The 13,670-nt window shown below is 41.8% G+C and overlaps 2 protein-coding genes and 1 long non-coding RNA gene across 13 annotated transcripts; 2 read left to right on the top strand and 1 right to left on the bottom strand.

Annotated features, from left to right (window-relative positions):
• Window positions 1–387: 387 nt before the first annotated feature.
• On the bottom strand, window positions 388–13,009 carry LOC132786940 (uncharacterized). Its single transcript, XR_009632488.1, has 2 exons — window positions 12,919–13,009; window positions 388–1,726 (listed from the first exon to the last, which is right to left on the bottom strand). It is a non-coding gene; the product is annotated as an uncharacterized LOC132786940 (long non-coding RNA).
• LOC132786926 (platelet binding protein GspB) lies at window positions 1,762–11,345 on the top strand. 11 transcript variants are annotated; one of them, XM_060793697.1, is made up of 9 exons: window positions 1,764–1,927; window positions 3,265–4,284; window positions 4,742–6,035; window positions 6,460–6,977; window positions 7,048–7,452; window positions 7,819–8,143; window positions 8,212–8,325; window positions 9,153–10,131; window positions 10,194–11,345. In XM_060793697.1, the coding sequence occupies exons 2-9, from the start codon at window positions 3,372–3,374 to the stop codon at window positions 10,857–10,859; spliced, it is 5,214 nt and encodes a 1,737-aa protein (XP_060649680.1). In that variant the 5' UTR covers window positions 1,764–1,927; window positions 3,265–3,371; the 3' UTR covers window positions 10,860–11,345. The 11 variants fall into 11 exon arrangements, with proteins under 11 accessions (XP_060649684.1, XP_060649682.1, XP_060649681.1 ...); XM_060793696.1 differs by having other exon boundaries at window positions 7,816–8,143; XM_060793694.1 differs by having other exon boundaries at window positions 7,804–8,143.
• LOC132786932 (techylectin-5A) lies at window positions 11,458–13,616 on the top strand. The gene is made up of 3 exons (XM_060793708.1): window positions 11,458–12,355; window positions 12,425–12,878; window positions 12,934–13,616. Exons 1-3 carry the CDS (start codon window positions 12,350–12,352, stop codon window positions 13,614–13,616), a joined length of 1,143 nt encoding a protein of 380 aa, XP_060649691.1. The 5' UTR covers window positions 11,458–12,349.
• The last annotated feature ends 54 nt before the right edge of the window (window positions 13,617–13,670 follow it).

The following is a 13,670-nucleotide window of genomic DNA, read 5'->3' as shown; positions in this document are numbered from 1 at the left end:
ATAATTGTTATAAAGTTTAATATTGAAGCATAATATTAATTAAATTTAACACATCTTTGTAACGGCAGACAAAGCCAAAGAAAAGAAATTAATATTATTCTGTTAATCATTACTATCAAATTTTTACCCGTTCATCTTGGTAGTAAGTAAAGAAGTATATATGTAACTTCCATCATTATTGGCCCGTAAAGAGGCTGGACTTGATTAAAATCTTAAAGTAAGTAAATAATGAATACTTACTCGACATTATTGATAGTATAATACTAAAGAAAATACATAAATATATAAATGAACCCAGCACAACCCTACGTCTCTGATATAATAAATAAATAGCCAAACCGGCTGGCAACTCTGTCAGTCGGTCGTTATGGTGTTTTCATATAAATCAGATTTAGTTGTCAAAATACAAATAATATTAATTGCAATCGCACTAATATCTTCTCCAGCAACGGGAAATAAAATGTCGTCGTCAGCATTATATACGTGTTGCTTTGAAGTATTTGGAAAAGTCCAAGGTATTATAATAATGATCCCGTCTGTTGATCCCAAATCGCTTCTTTCACCTTTGTAAATTTATAATTTCACTTTCCTACTTTGCAGGTGTCTTCTTTCGCAAGGTAAGAGCGTCAAATTATTTAACTAGGACTTATGATTATAAGGGTCATGGACATTCCATTTGGTTCATATGTGATTATAGTACACGGAGAGGAAGGCAAACACCTTAGGAGTACGAGGCTGGTGCGTTAATACCATCAATGGAACAGTTAAGGGCGAATTGGAAGCACCTCTTATTCCTCTGAATCAAATGTAAATTGGAAAATTGCTTTATTCGGTGCCTTCTTAATTGAAAGTCGTTTGCAGGAAACATTGGCTTGAGACCAAAGGCAGTCCCGCCAGTGTGATTGAAAGAGTCGAGTTTACACCCACGAAGCAGATAGAACAGTATTCATTCAATGGGTTTGTCATAAAAAGTTAGTTTGCAAAATCAGTAGAACGCCAACGCCAAAGTCGAATGTGTTAAATACCCGCTGCCCGCTTTCATTAAAATGGATCAAGCTGCGATTAATTTTCTGATATTCCAAAAAAACCATTATCTATTTCAAAATTTGACACAATATTAATCCACCTAGGAGTTTTATTATAATCTCCGAGATCAGACACACATCATGATATCAAACGGCTCAGTCTGTCTTTTAGTCTTCCGTTGGCCCTATAAAAATAATAATTATAACATCCTTGTAGCGGGTAGCGGGTGTAATGCATTATCCTAAATTACAACTGTATAATTAAAAACAATTTTTCTTTATTTCAGAATAATTACACTGTAGTTACGATTACTGCAAACCAAATGAACTTATGCCTGAGTTCTCTAAAATGAAATAGAAATACATAAATTAATTCATAATACATTACTGTTTAGCAGTTAACCAATTAGCAATTATTATTTTCGTTTCCAGCATTTTACTTATTAGCCATTAGTATTGTATTTTGTACGTACATATGTCATCAACACTGCTGGGCAAGAATAAAAACAAAAATAAAGTACTAGATGCAGAGTTGTATTTTAAGTAGTAACGTTTATTCACTGATGGGTGTTGCCATTTGTGCCTGAGTAACGATTAAAATCTCATCTCACTTGCACACATTGCAACACTGATGCGGAATTGCCTATGCTGTTCCATAAGTGAGAGCGGGACAGCCGTATAACCCATGTGCGTACTTTGGTCTGGCAGCACAGAAACGAGTACAGCTCCGAATACACGTCGTTTTGCCAAAAGCGTAGCAGGGCAGCAAATGAAAAATATAAATGAGGAAAAAATTTCGTGAAACAAGAACGATAAATATACGAAGCGCGGGCCACGCCGCTATTGTAGTAAAAATCGACAGATTTCAAATAATTGCGTGCGTTGTGTAAGCGACGGAAATTGTGCGTATTAAATTTATAGCAATAAGATTTATAAAATAAAAAAAATTACAAATTCTTGCGTGCTTTTGCTTCTGCATGTCGGGAACTATACATGTGTGTGTGTGTTTGTATGAATGTGTAGTGCACAGTTTGGTTACTTTCGCGCTGAAAACGTTTTCTACTACTTTTTTCGTATTGTCGAAACGAAAAATACATATGCGTATGTGTGTATGTGTATATACTCTGTGATTTGCGATAAAAGCGAAACTGTTTTAATATATTCAGTAATTTTGAGGCGTTTCTGTAGGTGCCCAATGAACAAAAAGTACTGTAAATATTGTGTAAATAACTGAAAATAGTGCTAGACATGTACATAACACGCATACATACAAACATCCAATAGTCAGTCTGGCATAGAGTGCTCTGTATCCATATGTATGAGTATATACATATATATGTATGCATGTACTTAGTACATATTGCGTGCGTGTTTGTGTGCGTTTTTATTTGTTTGTGTGCGCATATTGTAAAGGCGCGAGGCACTTAATTGCCAACGGTGAAAAATTCAATAAACCAAATTACATAAAAAAAAACATGGAAAACAAGGCGACCACGCACTGTAATGATTACACATAGAACGTGCACGATTGCACACACAAGAAATGCAAATTAAATGTGGCACTTTTGATTTTCAAACGCGCAGCTTGAGATTTCGTCAGTAACGTTTCTCCACATTTGCATCGCCGCCGCATCGCCCATCGTCGCGACAGTATTCTATAGTTTTTTTTTTATTGCGCATCATTGTGAATGAGCAATAGCAATAGCGCGCGCTCTCGTTCTCTGCGCTGCTCTCGCAAACGGCACGCATATATGCCTATAGGCGCGCTTGGCTGTCTGTGTGTGTGTTTGTCTTTGCCAGCGTTGTGTGTGTTTATGCGCGCGACACACACATATACACACACAAGCACGCGGTGCCGGAAAGAAGACTTCCTAATAGGCGGTATAAAAGGGACAGCCAAAAATAAAAAAAAAGCGCAGTATAAGCGGTTAATTTATCGTGCTTATTAGTGTTTGCTGCAATTATCGTTATCGGTCAATGGGATAAACTCACCTCCCTCCCTCCCTCTACTCCCATAAAGAGCCTTGTGTATTCCAAATCGAAAACAAACGCAAAGCAGGCGGAGAATGACATGCTAAGCTGTAACGTGATTTGTGCCAAAAGTTTTTTGTATGCGACGAGTAGAATGCGAAAGCAAAACAGGGAAATAGAAGTAGAAAAACAAAGTGTGCATCTCTTGCGTGTCAATTTTCAAAATAAATTTATGAAAATAATTTCGTTTCTTTTTCGTGCATTTAAGCGATTTGAGTCCCCCAGGATTTCGCAACCATCAGCGGCAGGAGCAGTCTTAAGAGTGAACGAGTGAGTGATGAGGCAGCTGGCGTGGGAGTAACATTCACCATAAGTATGGCACCAGCGTTAACCGCGGAGCCACTGAGTAGCAAGGAGAAATTAACCAGCACCGCCTCCCCCGCAACAGGGACACGACAGTCTGTGCGCAAACTGGAGTCGCCTAGCGGTGGCGGCGGCGGTGGCAGTGCCACAAGCGATACTACAAAGAAGCCAACTGTTGCAGGAGCAACAACACCTGGATCTGGATCGACGACAACGCGTGTTACACGCTCCAAGGACGCAGCAAAGCGCACTGTGTCGCCGTCCGTGCAAACAACAGTGGCAACAACCAATAATCATAATAATAAACGTAAATCCAACAATAACAACAACCTACACAACAATAACAACAGCAGGAGCTACAGCGAAGTCCTCCCTGCGAGTAATGATCAAATGGGCCTAAGCGCCGCAACAACACACACGAGCAGCAGCAGCAACGACGGCAGCGCAGCAGCAGCTACCAACAGCAGCGGTGGCGGCAACGTTGCCAGCGACGCCACGGTAGACGCCACTGTTGTTGCAGCCGAGCACAACAACAACTGTAAGGAGCTGCTGGCAAATTTGACGAGTGACTTTGAGGAGGCAATCTCAGCAGAGATTTGTCTACGCAAAACGCTGCCAGAGGTTAGCCTAAGCAAGGAACAACCTGCCACAACAGCTGCAGTCACAGCATCAGACTCCATGTCCGTGTCCATGGCAGCTGAGGAAACTCAGGCCCAGTCAACGAGTAGCACAGTGGCAGCAGCAGCAGCTCCAGTAACAGAAGCGTCAACACTACCTCCTCCATCACCATCAACATCCTCAAATCACACTCCAACAGCAGATGCAACAGTTGCCGAGGCGCCACAGCAGCAAGTAGCATTCGATCCCGTAGATAACACATCGTTGCGACTGGAAGATGCTGCCGATGCTGCCGACAACATTGAGGGTAAGCTGCTCACTCTACACTCCTCCAAAGAATTCCACAATGTTTACGCGTATTCGTCGCTTCTATTGTTTTTCTGGAAAAATAGTCTAGTTTTTGTGCTCTGACATTTTTTGTGGGAAATTTGTAGTGAAGATTTATTTAGAGACCAAAATGAGACTAATGCTGGTTAATTTTGATTTTTGTTTTTGTAATCAAGTTACATTGAGCTGCTAACAGTTTGAAGTTTACAGTTCAATGTTAATAAATAACGATAAATAGTAACATTCAGCTGTTAACAGAGTTCTATTCGTAACATTTAGTTGTTAGCAGTGTGAAGTTTTCAGTTTACTGTTATATTTTTTGAGAGATTTGTTAAATTAGTAACAACTACATTGAAGGATAACGTAACATAGGACAGATAGATTTTTTAAACTAGAAATGTTATATTAATATGGATTTTCTTATTTCGATTACACAGCTCGCCTGAGTCAATTGGATGGATCGCCAATTGTGGACATAAGCGCTTCATCGCTGGAAGCCAGCGTAGCATTGCCACCGCAACAGCAACTGCAGCAGGAGCCAGTGCAGCGGGAGTCAGTTCAACAGGAGTCACTGCAACAGCAACCAGTCCAACAGCCACCACTACAGCAGCCTGATCTACTCGCCTCACCACAACATTCAGTTGCCCGCCAGACTGGCGCCTTATTGACGCCGCAGAGCACTTCCAGTTCAATAAATTTCCTTAAAGATGGCGCCGCTGGCGCTGTGCTTGAGGATCAGGATATCGAGGAGGTGCTGAAGGCGCTCAAAACCCTCGACGGCACACATGTGAATCCGGATACAATCTGTGATTTTAACTTCTTCAATGAAGTGTGTTTCCTCAACAACGAAGAGGAGGCGGCGGCAGCAGCTGCCGCTGTTGCTGGCGTTGCGACAGCAGCAGCGTCTGGCGTAGTGGGAGGAGAGTGCAACCTGCCTGTGCCCAGCATGGAGGTAGAGGAGAAGCCCAGTTGCAGCAACAGTGGCAACATAAATGCATCACTCAAGCGACCCTGGCAAGAGAGTCATGCCGAGCTTGAAGAACAACAGCATGTGTTGGAACGTAAAATGGATTTCATGCTGCGACGCATTCGCAAGTTTCAAACGCGCCAGATGTGCCATCATGCCAGCGCCGAGGTCGCTGGTATTCTGGAGTGGTCGGCGCGTAGTTCACATAAGGCGGCGCCATCGGCACCGGTGCGAAGCGCTAAGCTAACCGAACAGGAGGACACTGTGCTGTCGATAGTATCGGGAAGGCCGGGCGTTGGTTTCTGGGAGGATCTAATTAAGCATCCGCTGCCTGCCAGCCAGATGAGCAATGTTATGCGACACATTGAGACGGCAGCGCGTAAGCAACAAATCTGTCATACAATTGGCGGCGGCTCAGCGTCGTTGGCATCCTCCTCATCCTGGTACAGCAATGCCGCACAGCCGGGCAAGCGTTCGCGAAAATTGCAGCAGGCGAACGATGCCATTGTCAGCAGCAGCTCTTCGGGAGCAGTCGGAGGAGCAGTAAATGCCGACGGAATTGTGATGCCACGTGCCGATGAAATCGTGCCCAACTTTGATAACTATGTGACCAGCGAGCTGACCCATGTAGCGGGTCTTTTGTACACAGAAATGCGTGAGGTGCAGCATGCCATCGACTCAGATGCCACCGAGTCGAGCTCTGGTGGCGAATCCGCCGATGAGATGGTCAATTACAACAATACCCAGCAATTGTCCTTACCAATGTAAGTGTTAATTGCTTCACTATAAATGGTGTTAACTTTAGTAATAGGGCTGAATGTGATAGTTGTTTATAATCGTAAATCTTTTAAAGATTGTACAAATGAAATGCTTGAAGAACAAAGCGGCTCTTGCTTTTATTAAATGAAATATTAGAGTGAATTTCTAATAGTACATCGATTAGGTCTAGTTTGGCTTCAATTAAACGGCCAATATACCAATACATTTAATTTTTGCACTTACAACGAATGAAATTAATAGAATAAGCCAAGTAACCCACGTTAACCATTTACTTGAATCAAATGAAAGTGTTAAACTAAATGAATTTGATGCAGTAAGCTGCAGACATATGTCAGTTGATTGGCATGTGTATGACTAATTTACAACCAATGTAATTTGAATATTTAATTCATACAATTTATTTCACAGATCACGACGAGCAGTCTGGCGCTACACAAGGGATCGTGCTGCTATTGCGTTACGCTGGTCCTGGCTGTGCGCCCAAGTTGCCGATCTGGAGATGAAAATACGCCAGCACAACGATGTGTACAACGATCTGTATCGCTCCAAGGGCGATGTACTGCTCGAGTCAACGCCAGCGCCCAAGAAAGGAGATAACGAGCTGCAATCGACGACGGGGGATTTAGCCGAGCAGTCAGCGACGGAACCGCAGCCGGATTGGCTTTGCAGTCGCACGCGTCCATTAATGTTGTCAGAGTTTCGCAAACGGAAGCTCTTCCAGACCATCAACATGCACACAATATCAAAGAAGGCGGCACGCCCGAGCAACATCAAATGTGGCTGCCAATGGCCGCAAGTGCCGTGCACTTTGTGCACTGGTCGACCGGATCCGACGGCACCGCGAGATCTGCCCGAAACGCTAATGCCCCAGAATCGTGTGGCGCTGCTTGATGCCAGCTATCATCCAGTGCTAAGCTTTCCCGATGGTAAGTGAATTATTTCCCTCGCCCCAGTTGATAAAGTCGAATGTCTAAAAAACGTCTCCTCTTTTTGTAGATGTGTGTCAGTCCGTGCATCTGGAGGCGATTAGTCGACAGCCGGATTGGCAATATCGTGTGATGCGCAGCCAGGCCAAGGCCGTGGTGAAGAGTATGATGAAGGCGGAACGTGAGGCGCTCGCTCTGAGCGGCGGCGGTGGCGGAGCTGCTGGCTCTGGACGACGAACGGGCGATGCAACAGTCAAGCGTCGTTATGTGCGACGTAAGGAGCGCAATAATAACAATAGCAGTCGAAACAACACCAATAACAGTAATAACAACAACAACAACAGCAACATCAATAATAATAACAACGGCAGCAGCAGCAGTAAAGAAACAGCAACAACAACGACAACAGCAGCAGCTGCAATAGCACAACAAAGTGGAGGAGGAGGAAGCATCGTGGGATTGGATAGTGGAAACGGTACTGGTACTGCAACTACTTCTTCTTCTTCTACGCCTACTACAACGCCACTTGTGGCCAACAGTAAATTATTGTAAACATTTGACAAATTCGATAATTGTTTATTAACATAAAACAACAACAATTTTGCATCTTTCTCCTTTTTTCTTTTCTTTTTTTATCTTTTCCTTTCGCATTTCTTTTCCTTTCACCTCACACACTCAATATCATCGACATCACCGTCATCATCATTTTACACAACAACTACAAAACAACCACAACGTAACAACGACATCAACAAACGAAACATTTTGTTTTATTTTCGCAAATTTGTTTTTCGTTTCTTCAAAAACTTCCTTGTGGACTGTGCAGCAGCAGCAGCAGCAGCAGCGAACAAAAGGCAGCATCGTCAGTTGGCCAGGACAAGTGGGAACGGCAGCTTAAATTTGCCGTTGCCTGATCCAAAGCAGCACCAGCAAAATCATCAATACAACCAGCAACAGCAACACAATCCCTCACTGATCTCCAGCGGCAATGGCGCTAAAAAGTCGCGTAAATCTGTCTCAAAACGGCAACAGCAGCGGCAGCAACAACAATCAGCAAATAATATTAACAACAGACACAACAACTGCAGCGGTGATGATTCCCATTGGGATCAGCAGCAACATAGTCGCCGCAGTTCCGCCGAAATTCACGGCCATCGCAATGAACGGTGAGTCGACTCGTATATAAATATTAGAATATACAATTGATTAATCTAATTAATAACCCCACACACAGCACTTCAGAGAGACGTCGTCTCGTCTATGATATTGACAACATCGTGATACCATATAGCATGGCCGCCCAGACGCGTGTGGAGATCCTGCCCTACAAGGAGATACCCACACCAAAGTAAGCAAAAGAACCGGAAGAAACATTCTTCGAGTAGCTGAAAAGTTAAATACTTGGTGGAATTACCTAAGTCACAGTTTAATGAGTGCATTTGTTTGTTTTATTTGTATTATTGCCCAATCAAATTGCAGTACAAATTTCAGCCTCCTAGTATTTACCGTTTATCGTTAGGATGAGTGGCGATAGTTAAGTCTGTCTTCATTACACTATATTGTGTAAGACTATGTAAGAATTTCAGCCTAATAGCATTTAAAGTTTGTACGCATGATCAGCTAGTCAATGATTTAATCAGGGGAACATATTTTAAATCGTTTTGAACCTTATAACTAAACTCTACAATACAAAGTACTAGGGCAACTTAAGACTGTATCTTACTAAATATGATTCAAGAGGAATTTTTCTTAACCGTTTTAAACTGCCTCATAAACCACATAATGTGCTAGCATAACTTGCAGAATAAAGTAATTTGAATTTTGGTAAAGTTTTTATACCCGCTGCCCATAGGGTTGAAGGGTATTATAACTTTGTGCCTCCAATTAATTCACGTCTTTTTTGTTTTTGTATATTTTGGTATATTTTGCACTCTATGGTATATTTTAAATGCATTATATAGCAAATTTACTATATTAATATAGCAAATATTATATAATTTGATATGTTTTTGGTATTTTTGCGATATATTAATTTGGTATATTTAAAATTTTTACAATGGATAGCTGGTATCTCACAGTCAAAGGCACCCGACTGTAGCTTTCTTACTTGTTTTAAGACATTCTACGTATAATACTATATACTACAAATTCTAATTGATCTCCTTTTATCTGCAGGTGGCGCATTGTGGATAAAAATAATAAGAGTAATCAACAAAACGCAGCCGGTGAGACACTTAGCAATGGTTGTATCGAAGGGCAAAAGGAGCAAACGAAAACATTGCCGGAAACATCAACTGAATCAGCAACATCCACAACCAACTCGCCTGCAGCTACAACAACAACAACTTCATCAACAATCTCAGCCACAACATCAGCATCGACAACAACAAGCTCGGATAAAAAGGAGCAGAATGAAGCTATTGCCAAACCAGTTGCCGGCAAAGTAAATGGCTTGAAACAGGCGAACAAGAAAAATTCCCTAACAGCAACCGATGAGAAGCCATTGGAGCAGCCACTAACCAATGGTCTGGTCAATGGCAATGCTTCAAAGCCAACAGAGGATGCTATGCTGAAGCCAGCCACGCCAGTCAATGGCAAAATAAAAAAGCATGGACATAAGTCATCAAAAAAGGATACAAAGGAGCCACCGAGCAAGCGTCCCAAGCTGCAGCTAAAGGAGAAAAACAAGACAGAGGCGGTGGCAAAGTTGCCATCAGCAGCCGCCGCCACAAACGCTAATGATGAGGAGGAGATCGAAGACACTTCAGATGAGGCGTACATTGTGCGTCATCAGCTTGCGATGCTCGAGGAGAAACGTCTCTACGAAGCCTATCTCAATTTCCCTGGCAACAGTCGCTCGCGTGCCAATCGTCGGGCCGACAGTCGAGCCGAATCGAGTGGGGCCAACACACCAGATCCAGCATCACCGGCCGCTTCATTGCTGGCTGGTGTTTCTGCTGCTGCTGGTGCTGATAACGAGAGTGTTCCCTCGCCGTTGGCACAAACGATGCTATACAATCCGCTCGATTCGATCAATGCTGATGGAGAAGCTAGTTCGGGAACAAAGCTAACGAAACGTCAAGAACGTCGTCGCACCACATCCCATAAGCTAAAGGAACCAGATCGACGCAGCGCAACACCAGATGCTAGAGAGGCAAGTAGCACTTTGAATTGATTTTTTTTGCATTACTTAATAACTTGTATTTCTTTCAATAGTTTCCACGCGAGCCGCCACCGTTTGAGCCGCTTGTGTTTCCACTATCGGAGGAGACTTATCAGCGTCTGCTAACTGAGTTGCGAGCCGAGCCAAAGGAACAAAAGTTGTCGACATCGTTCAGCAGCACATCAACTTCAAAACGTGCGAAAAGCAAATCGGTGTCTTCAAATGGCGGAGATGGCAACTCATCGACAGCATCCGGCAGTCGACGCAGCAGTAAGGCCAAGGCCAGCAAGTTGTCCAAGACAACGACAAGGTCTCTGATGACACAGCGTCTGAATGGTGTCAAAAATGCAAAACGCCAGAATGCGACACGTTTGAATGGAGGCAAAGAACAGCTGCAGCAACAGGGTGATTATGACGACGCCAGGGATGATTTTGATCCAGAGGATGACGATGAGGAGGAAGAAGAGGAGGATGAGCTGTTGCTCGAGGAGGATGATGATTACCATTATCTGGCTCCGCCGCCAGAAGATGAACCATTACCGAAAAGCGTTAATGATGACAGCAATCTGTATGATGCGAGCATCGATGCCTATCTCGGCGAACACGATGTGCTCGACGATGAGTTGGCCGATGATCCGTTTATGGATGATGATCCCAATGATCCGGAATGGAAGCGCAGCATTGGTGCGAGGCACGAGCGTATGCGCAAGCGAGTGTGAGATGGCGAGATAGCGAGAGAGAGAAGCTTAGCGAAGGGCGAATAGAAAGTACGAGTAGCGAGAGAAGTAAGCAGCAAGTGAAACCAGTAAACCAATCCAAAGTTATTAAGATCATATATGCAAAATGAATATCATTCGTTCTTATTTTTGTTTTATCAATATTTCGTCAATTTTTTAAGTCGCAGCAAGCAAGACACACAAATTTTAACTTGTTTTAAACGATTTCGTTTCGTTTATGTTCAGAACGCATCGAGTTTCATACAAAATACAAAAATCAAAGCTAAGCTCGGGAACGCATCAAAAATAGCTAAGTTACTAAGTTATTTAGTTATAAAATATATACAAGTGAAGAAGAACACGGCAACCTACACAAAACACACACTCACACCCATTCAACACAAACAAACACACAAAACAAAAAAAAACTCGTGAAAATATTCAATGTAAATACACAAAATAAAAACGATAAAGATAAATATAAGAGAAGATATGTATGTATGGAATTTATGAATAATCCTAATAATAACTCTATTTGCTAATGATAATAATATTAACGTAGTTTAACACACACATACACACACATACATCCACACTTATATATAAACAAAATACACGCTTGTTAAAAGAAGGAAGGAGAGAAATAAACAAAACCCACTTGGACTACAAGTCGAAAAGTGTGCTACGTTTTAAATATATAAATATATATATATAGCTCTACACTTAAGTATAATTTCTAAAGATAGTTATTATATAGATCGAGCGATCTTTAATATGTTAATGTTGATTTCGATATATACATATATATAATTGCGCACCTACAAACAAAACCACAACAACAGCTGTAAATTTATGCCGTTTTTTTTTAAAAAGTACTTTCCCCGAAAAATTTATTAATAATTAATCTATATATTAAAAATTGAATATCTTTAAACAAATATGAAGGATGAACAGCGTCAAATGGATTCATGTATTTAGTTATTTTAGGCGCTTTAATTTGTACTTTTACTTTTTAAACAAACAAAAATAGTTGATAATAGCTATAGACACTTACATTTAAATATATTTCAAGTTTGCTACACTCTCAACACACACACACACTCATACACATCTACAGGATAATTTTGTTATCCTTTCAAAACTTTAACTACTTTTTTTTGTTTACTTCAAATTTATGTATTGCTCTTACGTTTCTTTTATTATTATGATCGTAATTAAAACAACCACACAACATTATGTAGCATTCGTTAATTTTTGGAAAAAGTGAAAAATGTGTATATGCAAGAAAACTAAGGACATTAAAAAGCAACAAACACAAAATACAAAACTCTATATTCGTAAAAAGTAATTAAAAATCAACAAAAAAAAAAACAAGCATAAAAAATGCAAAATTGTTTTCTTTTAATCTACAACACATGGTGCTAATAAAAATTCCATAGGGCTGGGATGCGATGCTTTAGTTTCAATTTGCACACCGACAACGTCGCATCAAAATGCTGGTAAATGCGCCGCATTTTCATTCAACGCAATTCATCTTCCCTTTTACTACGCAATTTCTGCATTTCTAGCTATCAACTGTTGTTCTGCTCATCTCCATTTTGTGCCAAGTGCATGTGGAAGCTAAGATGGACAGCAACTTGACACCCAATATGCAGTGGGCGTCTGTGGAACGTAAGCTACAATCGATCAAGCGAGCACAGGAAGACCAACGACGCAAACTACTCCACATCGATCTAAAGATTAATCAAATGCTCGGCAAGATGATTCACCACATTTATGTGGAGCAACCTGCCAACGTGGAGAGTTACCACAATGCTCTAGGGGCTTGGCAAAATAATTCGTTTAAATTGCTAGAGAATATCAACAAACTGCAGAAGAGTTTAGATCAAAGGGGGGAGCATGACCAAAAACTCTCCGAGATACGTGAATTGCTGACGCAGCAAACGACGTGCACTGCCCAACTACAACAACAACAACAACAACAGAAAGTAGCTACAGAGGAAACGTCCGAAAAGGAATCCAGTACGAACTTGAAAATGAAAACAACAAATAAAACACTCACCTGCTCTTTTCGTAGTTTATTTCCAGCCTGCCAAGTCCGATTGCTATGAATTGGATGAGCAGCAACGCATCGATGGTGTCTACAAGTTTCTAGAGCCGGAACTAAATGAAGTGCAACGCGACTTCAATGAACGTTACTGCGCCTTTGCCGCAGACGGTGGTCCAGCTTGGACGGTGATCCAAAGACGCAGCAAGAACATCAACAATTGGGTGCACTTCAATCGCAGTTGGGACGAGTATCGTGCTGGTTTTGGCCACCTGGACAAGGATTTTTGGTTTGGCAATGCGTTCATACATCGCATTGTCTATCGCGATGACTATGTGCTGCGCATTGAACTGGAAGATCACAATGGAGTTGAGACCTGGGCCGAATATGGGTTATTTCGCTTGGACAGCGAAAGTTATAACTATCAGTTGGAGATTGACGAACTGCATGTGAATAGCACGACCAGTGATGCACTCTCGGCTCACAATCATTTGGACTTTCAAGCCAATGAAGGCAACACGATTTGTAATGGTTGGTGGTTTGATGATCAGTGTTTGGCGAAGGAGGAGAATAAAGCCAATTTAAATGGCCATCACATCACTTGGGGCAACTGGCACAACGAATTCACACTGGATGCATCTCGGATGATGATACGACCGCGTAACATTATTGAAAAACTTAACACCGATGATGAGTTCTACACGGAGGACTAACTCTGAAGTTTAAAACTGTCTAAACGATAAACGAATAAGAGTATTCGCAGTATT

Source organism: Drosophila nasuta, chromosome 2R (genome assembly GCF_023558535.2).
Source record: "Drosophila nasuta strain 15112-1781.00 chromosome 2R, ASM2355853v1, whole genome shotgun sequence".
NCBI lineage: Eukaryota > Metazoa > Arthropoda > Insecta > Diptera > Drosophilidae > Drosophila > Drosophila nasuta.
The sequence above is the reverse complement of the archived record's forward strand: the minus strand, read 5'-3'. Positions and strand labels throughout refer to the sequence as shown.

Coding starts and splice junctions, on each gene's coding strand:
- LOC132786926 (XM_060793690.1), top strand. CDS start 3,372: ATGGCACCAGCGTTAACCGCGGAGCCACTGAGTAGCAAGGAGAAATTA. Junction 7,516..7,803: donor AACGCCACTTGTGGCCAACA/GTAAATTATTGT, acceptor TGGACTGTGCAG/CAGCAGCAGCAGCAGCAGCG. Junction 8,326..9,152: donor AAGGAGATACCCACACCAAA/GTAAGCAAAAGA, acceptor TTTTATCTGCAG/GTGGCGCATTGTGGATAAAA.
- LOC132786932 (XM_060793708.1), top strand. Junction 12,879..12,933: donor AACGTCCGAAAAGGAATCCA/GTACGAACTTGA, acceptor CTCTTTTCGTAG/TTTATTTCCAGCCTGCCAAG.